Source organism: Phoenix dactylifera, chromosome 7 (assembly GCF_009389715.1).
Source record: "Phoenix dactylifera cultivar Barhee BC4 chromosome 7, palm_55x_up_171113_PBpolish2nd_filt_p, whole genome shotgun sequence".
NCBI classification, from domain to species: Eukaryota; Viridiplantae; Streptophyta; class Magnoliopsida; order Arecales; family Arecaceae; genus Phoenix; species Phoenix dactylifera.
In genome coordinates this window covers 11,493,788-11,511,425 of record NC_052398.1, presented here as the reverse complement: position 1 = coordinate 11,511,425, position 17,638 = coordinate 11,493,788, and the positions used below count along the sequence as shown (strand labels likewise).

At 43.7% G+C, this 17,638-nt stretch overlaps 2 protein-coding genes across 2 annotated transcripts; one reads left to right on the top strand and one right to left on the bottom strand.

The window, feature by feature from the left end:
- Positions 1-200: 200 nt before the first annotated feature.
- Positions 201-3,287, bottom strand: LOC120111413. The gene is made up of 3 exons (XM_039128464.1): positions 1,939-3,287; positions 1,537-1,836; positions 201-252 (listed from the first exon to the last, which is right to left on the bottom strand). The coding sequence occupies exons 1-3, from the start codon at positions 3,285-3,287 to the stop codon at positions 201-203; spliced, it is 1,701 nt and encodes a 566-aa protein (XP_038984392.1).
- Positions 3,288-12,635: 9,348 nt separating this feature from the next.
- Positions 12,636-14,285, top strand: LOC120111412 (fibroin heavy chain-like). The gene has a single exon (XM_039128463.1). It carries the CDS (start codon positions 12,636-12,638, stop codon positions 14,283-14,285), a length of 1,650 nt encoding a protein of 549 aa, XP_038984391.1.
- The last annotated feature ends 3,353 nt before the right edge of the window (positions 14,286-17,638 follow it).

Below are 17,638 nucleotides of genomic sequence, written 5' to 3'. Positions count from 1 at the left end.
AAGTAGATCCCACGGATGTGTGCTGAAACTCAATATTTCTGAAACGTCTTCCTCGCGGCATATTGTAATCTAGTATGCACAAAAAAGAATCAATATTAGTTAAATATTAAAAGTACATTACTTTTAATATTCTTATAAAAGAAGCATTTGATGTAGGAAAGAGCTCTCCTTGTCATTTGTTAGGTTGCCTGTACTTGCAGTCACACATAATAAAGAACTCCATCAACAATATAAGCAAAAAAGTTACGATATCTGAAAATCCGGAATAAAAACACAACAGCAAAGATTCATGACAAAAGCTGAAGCCTCCTTTGTCAAACAGACATCTCGCCAAAATAGATATCTCGTAACAAGTGGGTTTAAGGAATACTACCATCCTCACACATATGAAAAAAATATAATAAAAGTTGTTCTTTTTGAAGATCAACATTGGACTTTTGATCGAAAAGAATGCCAATTGTTTTTTAATTTTTGTATATGAGTCTTTGGTCCCACGGATGTGTGCTGAAACTCAATATCTCTGAAACGTTTTCCTCGCGGCATATTGTAATCTAGTATGCACAAAAAAGAATCAATATTAGTTAAATATTAAAAGTATATAAATAATTTATAAATTGCAAAATAATTTAATGCATAAAACTAATGTTTTACTTACCATTAAGAAACTGGCCAGCTCTCATTCAACATCCATCCTAACCAAACTAGTAGAATTCAGTTCATCAATTGGCGGAACATTAAAAGGCATACACTGAGTATAAGTCTCATCATCCTCCTCTGCTAACCCTTTTTCCATATCATACAAGTCCCTAGGTTTAGTCTTAATAACAACAGACCAATCTTTATCTTTAGAGTCTTGCACGAAGAACACTTGTTGAGCTTGAGATGAAAAAACAAATGGGTCATCTTTCAATAGCACACCAATATGTATCAACCTTGAAAAATTTACTAGTGTGAAGCCATTTATATCTTGCCTCAAACCTCTAGATGAGTTTATATCCACCCAATCACATCGAAATAATACTACCTTAAAGTTCCCATAATAATCCAACTCATAAACATCTGTTAGGGCATCATAATAAATTTTTCCGTCCGCCTCAACCATAACTCCACTATTTTGGGATTTTCTAAATTTTTCACGTTTTTTTTATATGAAATTTAAAACCATTTATAATGAACCCATCATATCTGTTGACAATATTGTTCGGACCTCGAGCAAGGACTATTAATTCATTGGAACAATGTCTCTCCATCATGGTCGGTACCTAAAAAATTTATGTCAGATAATAATTAATTTTACAAAGTTCCGATCGTAGAATATAATAAAAGACCTAATAGGATTCAACGTCTAACCTGTTTTAATAACCAGTCAGGAAATAACTCAACCAACCATCTTTGCTCAATCCTTGGGGTAGGATGAATGTTATTGTTGGCGCTTCGCTGAGCCACTAAAAAATCTCTGCATGAGAAAAAAATTATTTGTTTTGAATAATATATCTGATATGACAGTAAATTGTGATTTGTTATAACCATACTGACCTGCGATACTCGGATATTAAGTCACTGTGGAGTAAGACATAACGATGTGCCTGTGCCAATAATTTATGATGAATTACAGTACTTTCAGCTTTCCCCACAAATCTTCCACCAGATGAGAACTTGTACTCCTCTGCATTATGTATAATATCGTAATTCCTTTGTGGTCGATTAAAAGCAGTTTCAACTCCTTCAAGGTATCTCGAGCAGAATGTCAAACACTCATCAGCAATATATCCCTCCGCAATCGATCCCTCGGGATAGGCTCGATTGCGTACATATTCCTTTAAGCGCACAAGATACCTTCAACAGTAAATTTTAATGCTCAACATCAACATCGAGGAAGATAATAGGATATATATTCATATTAATAATAAATATGGACATTAGAGTTTAGAATATTACCTCTCAATAGGATACATCCATCGGTAGTGAACCGGTCCACCAAGTTTAGCTTCCGCCGCTAAGTGAATGAGTAGATGAACCATAATAGTAAAAAACCCAGGAGGAAAGATCTTCTCCATATGGCACAGTGTTAGTGCAACATTAGACTCCAATTGATCAAGCTCCTTGGGATCTAGAACTTTGGAACATAATGCCTTAAAGAAGGATGATAACTGAGTCACAATTGCAAGAACTTGTTTCTGTGTTGATGATCTTAAAGCCAATGGGAAGATATCTTGCATCAAAATATGGCCATCGTGACTTTTAAGATTCGTAAGTTTTCGCTCTTTAAGATTAACGCATCTTGAAATATTCGATGCATACCCATCTGGAACCTTCATATTTTTCAAAACCGTTAGAAAAAGATCTTTCTCTGGAGTAGACATTGTGTAACATGCAGGAGGTATAAAATATTTATCATTGGGTTGTTCTTTCGGATGAAGCTCTTGTCTTATGCCCATGTCTTTCAAATCAAGACGCGCTTTCAAGTTGTCTTTAGTCTTTCCTTCAAGATTTAACATTGTTCCAATCAAATTATCACAAACATTCTTTTCTATATGCATGACATCAAGATTATGTCGAAGAAGATTATACTCCCAATAAGGTAATTCAAAGAAAATGCTCCTTTTTTTCCATAACTGCTTCTGTGTAGATACCGAGTTTGTGCCATCGTCATTTTTCTGTTCATAAATACTGTCATCATTCTCGAAGTTGTCAGCGTCCTCAAAAACCTGTGTCACTGAGCTGCCAACATCCCCTCTTCCCCGCTTCTTTGAACTGTTGAATGCCTTACCAGGTATATAGTTAGTGCCATGAGTTTGTTTAAGAACTTCAGTTCCAGTTGGTGGAATAGGTGCAGATCGCAACTCTATGGTACCATCAAACTGATTATTCTGATGTCGAAATGGATGATTTGCTTCTAACCATCTTCGATGACCCATATAACAGAATTTTCCTCCATGTTTTAACCAATATGAATGAGTTAAATCTCCACAACAAGGGCATGCAATACGCCCCTTAGTGCTCCAACCGGATACATTAGCATATGCAGGAAAATCATTAATTGTCCAGATAAGAGCTGCATGCAATTTTAATGTTCGGCCAGTGAAAGCATCAAATGCATCAACACCCTGCCATAGCTTTTTCAATTCATCTATTAAAGGCTGCAGAAAAATATCTATATCATTACCTGGGCTCTTATCACCGGGAATAACCATTGACAGAATGAGTGAAGACTGTTTCATACACATCCATGGTGGCAAATTATATGGAACCAAAACAACTGGCCAAGTGCTGTATGTAGAACTCATCGTTCGAAATGGATTAAATCCATCCGTTGCCAAACCCAGCCTTACACTGCGAACATCAGAAGCAAATTCGTGATGCCTATCATCAAATGCTTTCCATGCTAAACTATCCGCTGGATGTCTTAACATTCCATCCCTTGTACGTCCTTCATCATGCCATCTCATTAAGGAAGCCGTCTTTGATGATGCATACATCCTTTTCAATCTAGGTATGAGAGGAAAATACCTCAAAACTTTAGCCGGAATTTTTTTAGACTGTGTAGCATCCACTTCATTCGACAAATCATGCCCGTCTTCATTTTGTTTTTTCCATCGTGAAGACCCACATGTTCGGCACGAATCTTCATTAATATTATCACCACGATATAAAATACAATCATTTGGACAACTATGAATCTTCTCATATCCAAGATTTAAGTCTTTTACTAGTTTTTTGGCTTCATAAGAAGTTGACGGCAAAATAACACCTTCTGGAAATGCATCTTTTAATAATTGAAGAAGCATAGTAAAAGACTTCCCAGACCATCCATTCAAATATTTCAAATGGAATAAATGCACCATAAAAGAAATCTTCGTAAATTTCTTACAACCCGGATATAGTTCATTATCACAATCTTTCAGCAAGTTATGATACCGAGTTGTGTTATCTTCAGAGTATATAGGTTCCTCAACATGTATAGATTCAGTAACGGTATGCTCATCACCTATTGGAGCTCCTTCTTGCTCTCCACTAAAATCTGTTAAATTTCTAATATTATGTTCAAGAGCATCTCTGAGTAAGCCCCTCATATCATCTTCTACAACAGGATTTCTGTCTGTGTTACTAGATCCAATACTAGCAGTGTGTTCTATAACTAAGGGTTGGTTAGATGAAGACGACAATTTAGACTCTCCATGAAATATCCATTCTGTATAATCCTTCAGAAAACCATTCCATACCAAATGTTCTTCAACAATTTGTGGAGCGATAGCATAACAATTTACACATTTTTGACATGGACAAAAAATATTCCCATTCATTTCAGATTTCTCAGAAGCAAATTTAACGAAATTCTGAACTCCATTCAAATATTCGGCACTGGATCTCGACTTATTTATCCAACTTTTGTCCATTCTATTAAAATACTGATTGAACTGCAAGTAATATAAAAAAATATTAAACGAAATTAGGGTATGAATCACCAATACGAAATCAAAATATAAAATCTTTTTGAGTCATTTTTTGGATCATTAGCAATTTTTTTATCACTTGCAAAGTACAATATTATTCTAGATTTTCAAAAAGATGCAAGTCAATTAGGAAACACAATCTAGTGACCAGACTGCATAGAACTAGAACTATATATAGAATAGTATCAATCAGCATAAATTTGGTTACATATGAAGATAGCAAAGCCCTTGCCTGTGCCTCAATTACTTCAGCTAAACATGCATTAGATTTAATGTTAGCCTGGCTTTTTGGCAGAATATTAAAGTTAGTTCGGCTTGCAGCTCAGCTGCAGTAACTGAACTTGCACATTCTGCTACTTAAATTATCATCTAATAGTTAGAAAAATTAACTCTAATATGGTAGATTTTCCATGGAGAAAAGTAGCCCAGCTGATAAATGCGAGTCTCTCTCTCTCTATATGGTATGAGAGTGGTACTGTGGTACTGTTTAAAGTTTCTCCTGGCTAGAAAGCGAAGGCCCACCTTCCACTATGCTCACTTTTTTTGGTAGTACATATAATGTGCTAATTTGTCTAGAGGGCCGTCAACCTTGCGTTAACATGAAGCTGAGTCTGACCTTGTACTGTTGCACTGCGAGCAGTTTGCAGATAAGGAATAGAATGGACAAGGTGATCTTGATAAGGAATCATAACTTTTGTCCACATACCACCACACTTACTATTAAAAAAATAAAAGAAGAGGGGATTTGTATCTGCATCTCCCTCTCAAATACACTCTCATCTCATCTTTAACTTTTTCTCCACTATTAAAATATAAGTTAAACAATAATAAAGCACAGCCAAGAGAGAAAGTAAAACAAACCGCAAGCTAATCATGATCAAAACAGAACAATATAAGCTAACTTTTACCTTAAACTTTGTCAAATAAATGTCTCAAAACATCAGCAGGAAAGTATGGCTTTAATTTATTGATAAAAGTAAATTTTACTTCAGCGTGAGGGTCATACCACGGATCCTGAAATGACTTCCTGTACTAGACGGAAGAGAAGACACTGAGGTTCGAAGAAATCAAATCTGCATCACTTCTCTGCTTGTTAGTCCATTCAGAAAATAATCCTATAGTATGATCAGCAGAATTCTCTGAGCTGTTACCTTGGTTCAAAGCTAAGAGAAACAAGGCTAAAACTATATCATTCTCAAATGCAACTTCAGCAAGACAAACTACTGTGACAATTAATAAATGTTAAAAGAGAGTATGAGGATCACTTACCTCAGACGACCGCCGAGTAGCTAGGGCTCGGGATGGAGGTTTGATGTCGGCGCGCAGCTAGGGCTTCGACCGAGAGAGGATGAGGAGAGGGGGCCGGGCGAGCGTTAAAGACAAGAAGAAAACAAACAGGAGGAGGAGGAGGAGGAGGAAGAGAAGGAGGAGGAGGAGGCTTACCTCAGACGACGGCGAGGTCGACGGCGGCGGAGAAGCGGAATCTTCGATCGCCGATCGAGGCTACGGATGGAGGTGAGATCAGTTTGCAAGCCCTGAAAACAAAGAAGAGGAGGAGGACGAGAAGGAGGAGGAGGAGGAGGAGGAGAAGGAGGAGGCTTACCTCAGAGAAGGAGGAGGAAGACGGCAGCGGGGAAGCCACGGATCGCGACGGAGCTGAGAAGTCGGCGATGGAGCTAGGGCATCGACTGACTCGACCGATAGAAAATGGAGGAGACGGGGCCGGGTGGGGGGTTTAATGTTTCCTAACGACGCTTTTAAGCGTCGTATATTTGACCGACGCATCAACGCATCGTCGTTTCTTTGGATTTACCGACGCTTACTAAAAGCGTCGGCAAAGGTTGGGCTGGGCCAAACTTTCCCGACGCTTTCCCTAGCGTCGGAAAAACACAGTCCCCAACACTCCCATTCGTTGTAGTGTAAGGTTTCTAACGACGCTTATAAGCGTCGTTGTTTCTTAAACTTATAACGACGCTTTATAGCGTCGTTGTTTGTTTCGCTTTTCCAACGCTAACCCAAAGCGTCGGGAAAGGTTAGCTATGAGCCAACCTTTACCAACGCTTTCTCCTAGCGTCGGAAAAAGTAAGTCGGCAAAACCAACATTTGTTGTAGTGATTTAGCTGTGTGATAATTTTAAGATTGGAAATGGAACGTCAAAAATCTTAACAAAAAGAAATAAAAGAAAACAATGGGTAAATAATATCATAACTCTTGGTTACAATATAAGTAACTTTGACAGCCATAATTCCTGCATAGCTCTTAGCCATGGTTCAACTAGCATATGTGGAGCATATGGTGGCATGCTATACCATCGCATAATGTGTTTTGTGACTTGCAGGTCCAAAATGTGAACAAATATTGTTGTTTTTTTCAAAAAAAAAGAACAAAAAGTATTGCAGCCTAACTTTATTTCTTGTCCATTGCATCCTAGTAGCATTAGAAACTAAATGCTTGTGATAACTCAAAAAACATGAGGCGCCACAATGTTGTGTACTTGAGGTTATTATGTGAAGAATCACATCAGTGCAACTATGACAGGGCACTACAATTGTCATGCCAACATATAGCATCAAATCAAGATTGATAAAATACCAATATTACATCAATGAAATGGTGGTTGAAAAGCTACATGCATGCTTAAGTGCTCCATGAAAGCAACATAAAAGTGCCATACAAGATTAACATTATATTGTTAGGAAATTAAGATTATTACTTCAAATCAAGTATCCACTTGGCAATTTTTTAAGCATTTACAATCATTTAATTATGGCAAGTGGAGAGTAGATGGTATAGATACCACCATTCTTCTCTATTGATGTTTATATGAATCCTTTTTCTAATGACTTTTCTATTGCATGATTTGTAAGTAGGTCTTCAGCTTGCCTTTACTAGAATATAGTTAATGAGTGCCAATGAGAATAAAGAATTGTACCAACTTTTTGTGAGAAGGAAAAAGTACAAACTCAGACTTTTTTTTTTTTTTTTCAATTCAAAAGCTGCGGCATGCAGAATCTAATGTGATCATGCCAGTATTTTTGCACAAGATCTACTTTGAGATGTTTTTTCTTTAAAAAAAAAATTGCCCATTCTACTTTGTTGAGAAACTACTAATCACATATAGGTGTCCTCTCAAGGTATTTCTCTTACACAAATACTCAACATCAAATAACAAATACTATCAAATAGTAAATCATGATTGGCATCATGTATTTTACTTAATAGTTATTAATTCAACGTATCATAATAAAATATGTACGCATATATATTTATATGTATATTTATATGAATATGTATGTCTAGTACATTCTATTGTGGGAAAAAATTCATCTTCTTTCACTTTAGTACATGCTCAAACATTTTTTATTTTTTTCCCAATTCACAAAACTTCAAAGAAAATATAATTCTATCTACATTGTATTGGATTTGATGAAATTATCTCTTCCAATAATTTAAACACATTTCTTTTCCAGCTGTACAAGGATGCGGGGAGCAAGCTTTTGGTCACTTGAGCAAAATGGTGAAACCTTATGACCAAGCATGTTACAGCTACGAGGATGTATGCAACAAGCTATAGAACGAGGGGCGACCCTTCTCTAAAATTTCTAAGCACCTAGATCTTGGTACTAAATTTGAATTTACTATTAATTCGATAATCTAATACTCTTAGTTCACTGATATAAATATAGATTTGTTAGGCTTTCTCGAATCAAAACTTACCTCAAGGAAAAAAAAGGGTTTACCAATATCAACTGAGCTACTTTGGACATTTCCCTATTTAGGAAAGATAAATATTTGGTATCACTTTTTTTCCTATCTTTCATTTTTAAAAGTAAAAATACAAAATTCGATGCAAAAAAGATATTTAGAGTATGCTTCCGGAGGCATCTCTAGGGTTGCCTACCAGAAAAAATCCTAGTGGGCTCGGTCTTCAGGAGATCGTCGTCTTCGTTCATCTCCGAATTATGCTCCTGAAGACATCTCTAGGGTTGCTTACTAGAGAAAATCCAAGTGGGCTTGATCTTTAGGAGGTCGTCGTCTTCATTCATATCTAGAGTATGCTTCCGGAGGCATCTCTAAGGTTACCTATCCGAAAAAATCCGAGAAGGCTCGGTTTAAAACGACCCATGCATCCCTAGAGTGTCTCCCTTATTGGGTCCCAGGTGTCCCTAGGTTGTCCCAATCGCTTGTCGTCATTATCCGATTTGAAAGATAGAATTATGATTAGAACATTTTTTATTAGAGATAAGTTCGAGCTACAATGGACCTCACTAATAATAGGCACAAGGGTTGTCGGAGTTCCAAGCCCGTGGGATCAGGGCACCGTTAAAGTAGCCCAACCTGCATGCCAAAGACCTCTAGTTGTTGGATCTCGAGCTGCTTTGAAGGCTCGAGTTCGGTGAAGAGCATCTCGTACTTGATTTTGATATTCGAGGTGGAGAATTTGGACCAAAGAGCATGCTCTAGGATTACTCCATTAGGACTGGTGAGCATGGGACCGGTTTAGCTGCCCCTAGGGCCCAATGACCCAACCATGTGCAGGGTTCATGGCCGTTTGGTGGTAGTCTTTTTGAGAAGCTAAGTTATTCGAGACACTTAGGGCATTCGCAGGCCCGACACCGATGGTGTTGATGACGCTTGTTGTCAAACGATTGTCAAATGGCTCTGAAGGCAGGGGATCAGAGACTGAAACAGGCGCTTCTCAGTCCCACCAAGGGCGCACGTATCGGTCTAGCCATCCGTACCAAATGAGTGCTTCAATTTTATCTTTGAGCTAAATGCACTATTTGGCGTCGTGGTTGCGGTCTCGATGGAAATAGTAGCACTTCTTCTAGCCTCTCTTGGTCGTTGGGCGCTTTATTTGAGGTAGAGGGCATAGGTAGCCTCGATCTTGATCTCCATGAGGTCTAGGTCCTCAGGGCGGTGAGAGGGGTGTGCCTCTTAAACCTTCGAGGAGGATTCTTGGGTCGTTGCGAGCTCCTCTCGTGTCAAGTTGAAGTGCTCCTCAGCTCCCTCTGGTCCTTGCAACCCCTTTTGGCTACTTGAGGAGGGTGGGGCAGGGGGGTCTTCCGCCAATAGATTCGCGGTGGGAGACTAGGAGGCCTCCTCCACATTAGCGTACTTGTCTGCCTATGCCAGCATTTTGGGGAAGTCCGCCGGGAAGTGCTTTTCCAAGGAGAATAGGAAGCACGATGGCCACAGGCCATTCTTCATTGCTGACATTGCGATCGATTGATCTAGGTTATAGATTTCTAGCGTCGCTGCATTAAAGCAGCTAACATAGCCCCGGAGGGGCTCTTTCGCTCTTTGCTTAATATTAAGCATTACATCCAAGCCATGGCATTGTCTTCGGCTAGAGACAAAGTGGGTAGCGAAGAGGTGGGCGAGCTGCTCAAAGAAGTGAACAGAATTGGGTCGAAGCTTGGAGAACCAAAACCAAGCTGCCTTACGAAGGGTCGTTGGGAATGCCTTGCAAAGCAGAGCGTTGGTGGCTCCATGCAGTATCATGAGAGTGTTGAAGCTCTCAAGGTGGTCCAAGGAATCTGAGGTGCCATTGTACAGCTCTACCAAGGGCATCTTGAACTAAGGTGAAGTCGGTTCCTCTATGATCTGTCTGGTGAAGAAGGCTCCAAGGAGAAGTTGAGGTTATTGTTTGCCCTTGGAGCTTGTCCCCTGAGGGCCTGAATCCATCGGCCCATTTTTTCGATCTTTAAGAGGTCGGCATTCTGCGGAAGCGGGGGCTCAATGCAGCAAGGAGGCGATAGGGTCGGAGCGGAGTCCTCGCCAAAAAGAGGGCTTGGAGCAGATTTTCTGGCCCAAAGGCCCGCCGCATCCGCTGGGCCCGATTTTAATTTTCATCGCGCGACTCCTCACTCCTCAGTCCTCCCTAGGGTTTGTTCAGTCCCGAATTCACATTCACTACGTCGCCCTCCTCCCTCAGCGTCCCTCTCCTGGTCTCCCCTCTCCTCTCCTCCGGATTCTTCGCCTTGCCCTCTCCTCCCCCTTGTCGACTACTTCCGCCTCCCCGTCAACGGCGACCGCGGCACGGACCCGAGCAAGCCCATAGACTGCAATGGAGGTAACGGTGCAGCAGCTCAAGGGTTTCGACAGCTCGGACCCTTGCAAGCCCATCTACGTCGCGATCCAGGGACGGTCTCCATCTACTCGGTGAGATCAATCTCGTAGTTCTGGACCAACCGCGTTGCCGTGGACGAGGAGGCGATGGGGAGCGGCGGATGGGTCGAGAGAAGGAAATGGGCGGCGGCGAAGGAGCCGCGGTCGTAGTTCTATGAGTCGTATCTCTCTCAAGTCTCAATCTCTTCATTTTAAACCAGCAGGCACCCTCTCTCTCTTGCCAAAGCCCTAAACCCCACCTCTCTCTTTCTCTCCGTCGAACCCTCCCAACCTCTCCACATCTCTCTCTTGCTGAACGGAACCCCAAGGTCCCCAACCCCCCACCTCTCTCTCTCCGTCGAACCTTCCATCTCTCTCTCTCTCTCTCTCTCTCTCTTGCCGGAAGAAACCCCGGTGGATGACGGCGATAGTGGGCCAAGGAGCGCCGATAAGCTCCCCAGTGGGGAGGACGAGGGAAGCACCGAGCACGGCCTCTTTTATTTTGAGTATTTTATTTCTGATTATTTACATTAATATTTAGTTAAATGGGTAAGCATAAACCAACCCGACCTGTTTAATTGACCTGTTTATTAAACAGGTTAAACGAGTCGGGTCGGGTTACCTGTTTATTAAACAAGTCGGGTTCAGGTTGTAATTTCTGACCTGTTTAATAAACAGGTCAGGTTCAGGTTTATACTTTTCTGACCTGTTTAACATCTCACCCGATCTATTTATGTCTGACCCGACCCGATTGCCACCCCTAGTGTTAGTTCGCATAGGCGGCAAGCCGTGCTGGTGGGGCACAAGCCGCAGTACTACCACGACTATGAGCCGCTAGGGCTGTCGGTCGTTAGGACTGACAGTTCTTATCAACACATGTTGATTGTTCTCTTCGGCTGATGGCTCCTCGGTCGTGGCCGAAGTTGCTCACCTCAGTTGATTGGCTGCTCGTCTAGGTCGAAGTTGTTGTCCTTGGTTAATGTCCAAGGTCAAGGAGGAAAGTCTAGCTTGAGATCAAGGCGTCCAATATTTACTCTAACGATATCTATCTTGATGTTGCAGTTACAACTAAATTGATGTGAATTTGTTGTACAAGATCGTAATTTTCCACATGACTAGCTTGATGTGTTGATCTAGGTGTCCAAGTTCTAGCGTGCATTCTGACCTGGGTTGCCTTGCTGTCGGATGTGGACTATCCATGCAAGTCCAAATTAGGCCTCGGTGGTTCCATGTATCAATTTTTGTTAGCACGTAACATTGAACAATATGTGCTAATTGATGTGTTGGCTTCAGCAGAGTGCATCAACATTCATGGTTCAGTATTTTCAAGAGCCTTGATGCTGACCATCTCAGAGCCAAATGTCATGTTATTAAGAACTTATACATAAATTAGACACATAAAGCTGTAGGATTGAGACAAAAGATGTCTGTGCTAATAACCAGCAGACAAGCCGTCCAACACCATCATACCACTCCATCTACTTTGATTATTTCTACATTGTAATTGTACATGTCAAGCTATATTTTGTATACAAATTTGACAGTGAAGCCTTGCTGCAACTAGCGTTTGAAATGCTCGATCTGGATTTCCTTCTAGGAATCACACTGCTGAGTGGGATTCATGAACCCACCGAAAGAGCACGAGAGAATAAACTGCGAACAAACGACTCTGTCCCAACTGAAGGCCGGGGCAACTTGGCTAATACAAAAAGTCCCATCGACAAAGCTGCTTTAAGAGGCCCATTAATAGAACTATAGGAGAGTCCGGAAAGCATGGTTTTAAACTAGTTTCATACAATGAACCTACTGTGGCACAATTCCGGACACTGGTTGAACCAGAAGGAGCCGTAGATTAGGCTCCAAAATATTAGGTGAAAACCACATGAAGAATCGAATTACTTGACGTGGAAACGATCGCGACTACATACGTGCGGCCAAATCTGAGACCTTGCGGATGTGGCACCGCAAGCTTTTCACAACACGATCACATGGTTAGAATAATTGTTGGCAAGATCCAGTGCCTATAAATACTTCACATTAGGAGCTGCCCAGTAGCATCAACGAGCAAACATGGCATCCCACAGAGCTCTAGTTGCAGCTTTTCTTGTGCTTTCCCTTTCCCTGGGCATGGCCAGAGGCCGACCAGTGAGGAAGGACCTGGGTGTGGGCTTGGGTGGTGGCTTAGGGCTCGGTGTGGGGCTTGGGCTTGACCTGGGAGGTGGCAATGGCATAACCTCTGGCTCGGGCTCGGGTTCTGGTTCTGCTTTTGCCTCCAGCTCGGGCTCTGGCTCAGGCTTCGGTGCATGGTCTGGTCCTAGCGGCGAGGGGTCTTATGTTTCCTCCGGCCACGGTGCAGGTCTTGGTTCTAGTTATGGCTCCGGCTCGACGTACGGCTCGGGCTCGAGCACCGGCTCGGGTGCATCGTCTGGTTCTGGTGGAGGTTCTTACGCTGGGGTTGGCGGAGGCCCGGCGTCTGGCTATGGCTCTGGTTCTGCTTATGGCGCGAGCTCGGGAGCAGGCTTTGGAGGAGGATCTTATACCGGACCGAGGGGGGGCTCGGCATTTGGTCATGGTTCTGGTTCTGCCACTAGCGGGTCTGGCTCTGCAGGGGGATCTTATGCCGCCCCAGGTGGGGCGACCCGTTGTGCACCCGGTGCTTCGGGCAGGGGGAGCTCGGCCTCTAGTGCTGGCTCTAGTGCCAGTTCTGGTTCTACCTCCGACACAAGCTCGGGAGCAAATTCCGGTGCATGGTCTGGCTCTAATGGAGGATCTTGTGATACTTCAAGCAGGGGCTCAGGCTTCGGTTCCAGTTCCAGCACTAGCTCCGGTTCTACCTCTAACTCCAATTCTGGCGCAGTCTCTGGCGCATGGTCCGGGTCTGGTGGGGGCTCTAATGCGGCCTCTAGTGGGAGCTCCCACTCCAGTTGTGGCTCTTGTTCTTCCTCTGGTTCGACTTCAGAAGCAGGTTCAGGTGCATCATCTATCAGTGGAGAGGGATCTTTTTCGGCTTCGGGCAATGGTGCAGGTTCTGCTTATGCCTCTGGATCAAGCTCGGGAGAAAGTAGTAGTGCAGAGTCTGGCTCCGAAGGAGGATCCTATGCTGCTTCAGGTGGAGGCTCTCACTTTGATTCTGAATCGAGGTCTGCTTCTATCTCAAATGCAGGTGCAGGATCAAGCGCATCTTCTAGTTCGGAAGGAGGATCTTATGCTGCTTCTGGAGGGGACTCGAACTTTGGTTCAACCACAGTCTCTAGATCGAACTCAGGTGCATGGTCTGGTTCTAGTGGGGGATCTTATGCCACCTCGGGAGGAGGATTGAACTCTGGTTCTTTCTCAGATTCTAGCTCTTCCTCCAACGCGGTCTCAGGAGCAGGCTCTGGTGCATGGTCTGGATCCAGTGGAGGATCCTATGCTGCTTCTAATGGGGGCCCTAATGTTGGTTCTACTTCTACCTCTGGTTCAAGCTCTAGGGCAGGGTCTGGCGTATGGACTGGCTTTGGCGGGGGCTCCAATGGTGCTATAGGTCAAGGCTATGGGTATGGATTCGGCTCTGGATCTGGTTTTGCTCAAGGTCGTGGGTATGGGAGTGGTTCTGGGTATGACTCTGGGGTTGGCTCTGCGGAAGGGCATGCAGACATGAACTGGAGTGGATCTGGCATGGGACATGGCCAAGGATATGGTTCTGGATCTGGATTTGGGTCTAAGGGTGGGCATCTTTGATAGGAATGTGTTTGTAGGCTAAACTTCAACTATTGTATGCCCATGAATAAACCTGGAGCTCATCATCTTTGTTTGCCTTTTACCTCTGTCGCTCGTTACGTAAACTGAGATTGTCAACTAGTGGCCTGCTCTTAAGCACTCGACGTGTACTTCTTTTCATATTTAAATATTTTGCATAATATTGGCTAGATTATGGTTCTTGATTCGGCATGCTTGGCGGTTTCAAGAATGGTCTTTTTCTTTCTATCTTGCGTTAAGACTGAGCCTCGTTATCATTGGTTAACACTCTGTCATTTTGAGTCCATCTTACAGTGGTCTAAGAGGGTTAGGCTTGCTTGCTTTTCTTATCCAATTTCATGTTGCACATCATCTACCTAATTGAGAATGAAGCTATAGGTTTTGGGTTTGACGCAGGATTCTCTATATTGCACTGTTTGCATTCTACAGTATCGTGTAACACTCGATGACTGTCATCAAGAGATGAATGACCATCAAATAAGATGCACTATATATAACATGTAAAACCGTCTTTTGATGGCCGTCCATCTATTTATATAGGGTACCAAGTGCTAGACTACAGTGCTTTATGGGTTTACAACTTGCATACCGAGCTAGAGTCTAGTCAAGTTCATATTGGGTGGAGTGAAGGCTAGCTCCATCTTCTATCTGATACCAACCTTCCGCAAATTGCTTCCATATTCCTAATCAAGCAACCACCAAAAGAGAGGGGCCTGCTGAAAAAAAAGAAAAAATCTTAAAAAACCAGCTAGTGTGGTGGAAAACCCTTTTTCTTTATTTTTTGTTAGTTACATGACATGTACTCGTAAAAAATGAAGGAATAACCATCCAAATTATTTAAGATTTGGTAATATTCTAAGACAAAATAAGGCAAACTTAGGAAGTGCATTCATCTCTAGTGCACAAACATCAGCTAAATATCCAAACTGTAACACAAAACCCATGTAAGCTTTTCATGTTGATTCCAAGAAAAAGTGGGACAACAACCCATGAAATCATCCCAGGTGGTAGCAGCTTTCGCTTCGTTCTAAATCTTGAGCCGTGGGGATATATTGTCTCAGTAGTGAAGAGCAACTTGTCCGCGAGTCTGGGTTCATAATTGGAAAGAAAAAGAACCCACTTCATTCCCAGTAGTTGAATTTATTTAGCGGAAAATTGTCCCTTTATGTTATGCTTCCTCTATGCGAAAATATTCGTTCACAGCATACCCGTCGCACATGACACACCATGGTGGCACTACCGTTCCTCTTCGCCATAGCCCCGCTTGAAAGAGTTTTTTTGAGGGCCAAAAGTACTTTCTGGCTTTTTCAAAAGCATTTTTAGATAAAATATAGGTATTTGGTAAAATATTCCAGAAAGTTGTTTTAATTTTTCTATAAAGCTAAAACAGCCTTTTAGGAGAAGTTTCATTTTGGGAGTTTTTTCGAAAAAATACTTTTAGAATTATCGAAAAGTTGTTTCCAAGTTATAATATTTTTTTTGGACCAAAGTATTCATAATAAAAAAAATAATTACATAAAATATATTATATGATACACTACAAAAGAAAGAATATATCCTGACGCTTTTTTTAGTCTTTTTCGACGCTTTTAAGCATCAGTAGATTACCCGCCAACGCCCCCTGTTGGAGGGTGGCTTTCGGCCCCAAGCCACCATACCAAGTCTTGCACTTTTGCTCCTTGTGGATGACTTAGAGTTGTAGGAAAAGGGCCGAGCGGGTAACGCCGTGGTAGTTTTGAGCTTATGCCGCGGTGTGCAAAGTTCTTACGTAGCCGAGGGAATCAAGGCAAGGGAAGGGTCTACTGGTTGTAGCTTGACCCGACCCTTGACTTGAGAAGAAAACAATCAAACTCAAAGGGTATTTGTGAAGATGTTTAGAGGAACGCTTGATTGATTCTATTTCCCAAAATGAAACTTACAAGCAAAACATCTAAGGGTATGATGGATTTCCCTTAGCCCCAAGTGTTGGACAAACCCCAAGACCGAATACAAAGAGACAAGGTCCCTCCCAAGCCACTAGGGCCGAAATACAACAAGTGCTAAGATAAAAGATGTAAGATCTTCAAAAGAGCCTCATTCCCTCTTATTTATAGTGCTCCCCAAGTGGCCCAAGAGTGGCCAAGGCATAGGGGTCCTTCATGGCATGAGAAGGGCCAAAGGCTTGGGCATAGGCTGTTGGCTCGGCTGGGGCCTTGGCAGGAGGCTGGCAGGCCTATGGCACGGCCTGGGCGCTGTGGCAGGGCGCCTAGGCGCGGCAGGCTGGCTGGCAAGGCGCCTGGGCGCGGCTGGGGGCGCTGGGGCGCGGCAGGCGTGCGGCAGGGCGCCGGCACGGGCGTCGAGGCGCGGCAGGCGGCGTGCGCAGGGGCGGTCGGCGCGCGTGGGTGCTCGCGCAGGCGGCGCGCAGGGACGGTCGGGCGCGCGTGGGCGCGCGGCGCAGACAGCGGGTTGCGGCGAGGTTCGCTGGGCCGAACTCGCCCGGGCATGCTGGCGGGCGTGGCGGGCGCGCGGGCGGGCGTGCGGGCGCGCGGCCGGGCGGCCGGGCGCGCGGGCGGCTGCGGTCAGCGGCGAGGTTCGCTGGCCCGAACCTCGCCTGGGCGTGCGGCGGGCGCCTGGGCGCGCCGGACTGTGTCCTGGGCGTGCCAGCCGTGGCCTGAGTGCGGCTGTGGCCTGGGCTCGCCCAGCCATGGCCTGGGCCGCGCCCAGCAGTGGCCTGAGGCATGTTGGGCATGTCTTGGGCGCGCTCGAGCGTGGGCACGGGCGCGGCTTGGTTGGGCACGGTCATGGGTGAGCTTGGCCGAGTGGGAAGAGCTTGGCCAAGCTAGGCCAAGCATGGAGGGGCTTGGCCAAGGCTAGGTAAATGGGCTTCGGCCAATGCTTTCCAAGCAAAATAGTAAACTCATACCTTGGCATGTCCTTTCGTGGTCCTCCTCCGGGCCGGTATTTCCCCTTGGTTGAAGGCCCCGACGGTGCGCTTGCGAGGGTCCTTCAACATTCTCCCTCCCTTGAAGAATATCCTTGTCCTCAAGGATAAAATGTGGGTATCGCCGGGTTATTTCTTCATAATTCTCCCAAGTGGCCCCTTCTTTTGGCATACCTTCCCATGAGATAAGACTTGCCATTCTTTTCTTCGTTCTCTCCCTTTCCTCCAAATGCGGTATTTAATGGCTTCCTTGGGTTGGAGTAATAATCTTCCATCATGATCATAGGTGGGTAAGTCTTTTTCTATCAATGAAGGGTCACCCCACCGCTTTTCTGAGTAGCGACACATGAAAGACGCGATGTAGCAATGAAGTAGTGGGCAAGTCCAACCGTATGCTACTTCTCCCATTCTTTCC

Bases quoted from the DNA above. Each gene is read 5' to 3' on its own strand.
- LOC120111413 (XM_039128464.1), bottom strand. From the start codon at position 3,287: ATGAGTTCTACATACAGCACTTGGCCAGTTGTTTTGGTTCCATATAAT. The intron at 1,837-1,938 runs GTAATATTCTAA...TTACTGTTGAAG, and splicing joins TGGATGTATCCTATTGAGAG to GTATCTTGTGCGCTTAAAGG. The intron at 253-1,536 runs GTCAGTATGGTT...CCGGATTTTCAG, and splicing joins TTAATATCCGAGTATCGCAG to ATATCGTAACTTTTTTGCTT.
- LOC120111412 (XM_039128463.1), top strand. From the start codon at position 12,636: ATGGCATCCCACAGAGCTCTAGTTGCAGCTTTTCTTGTGCTTTCCCTT.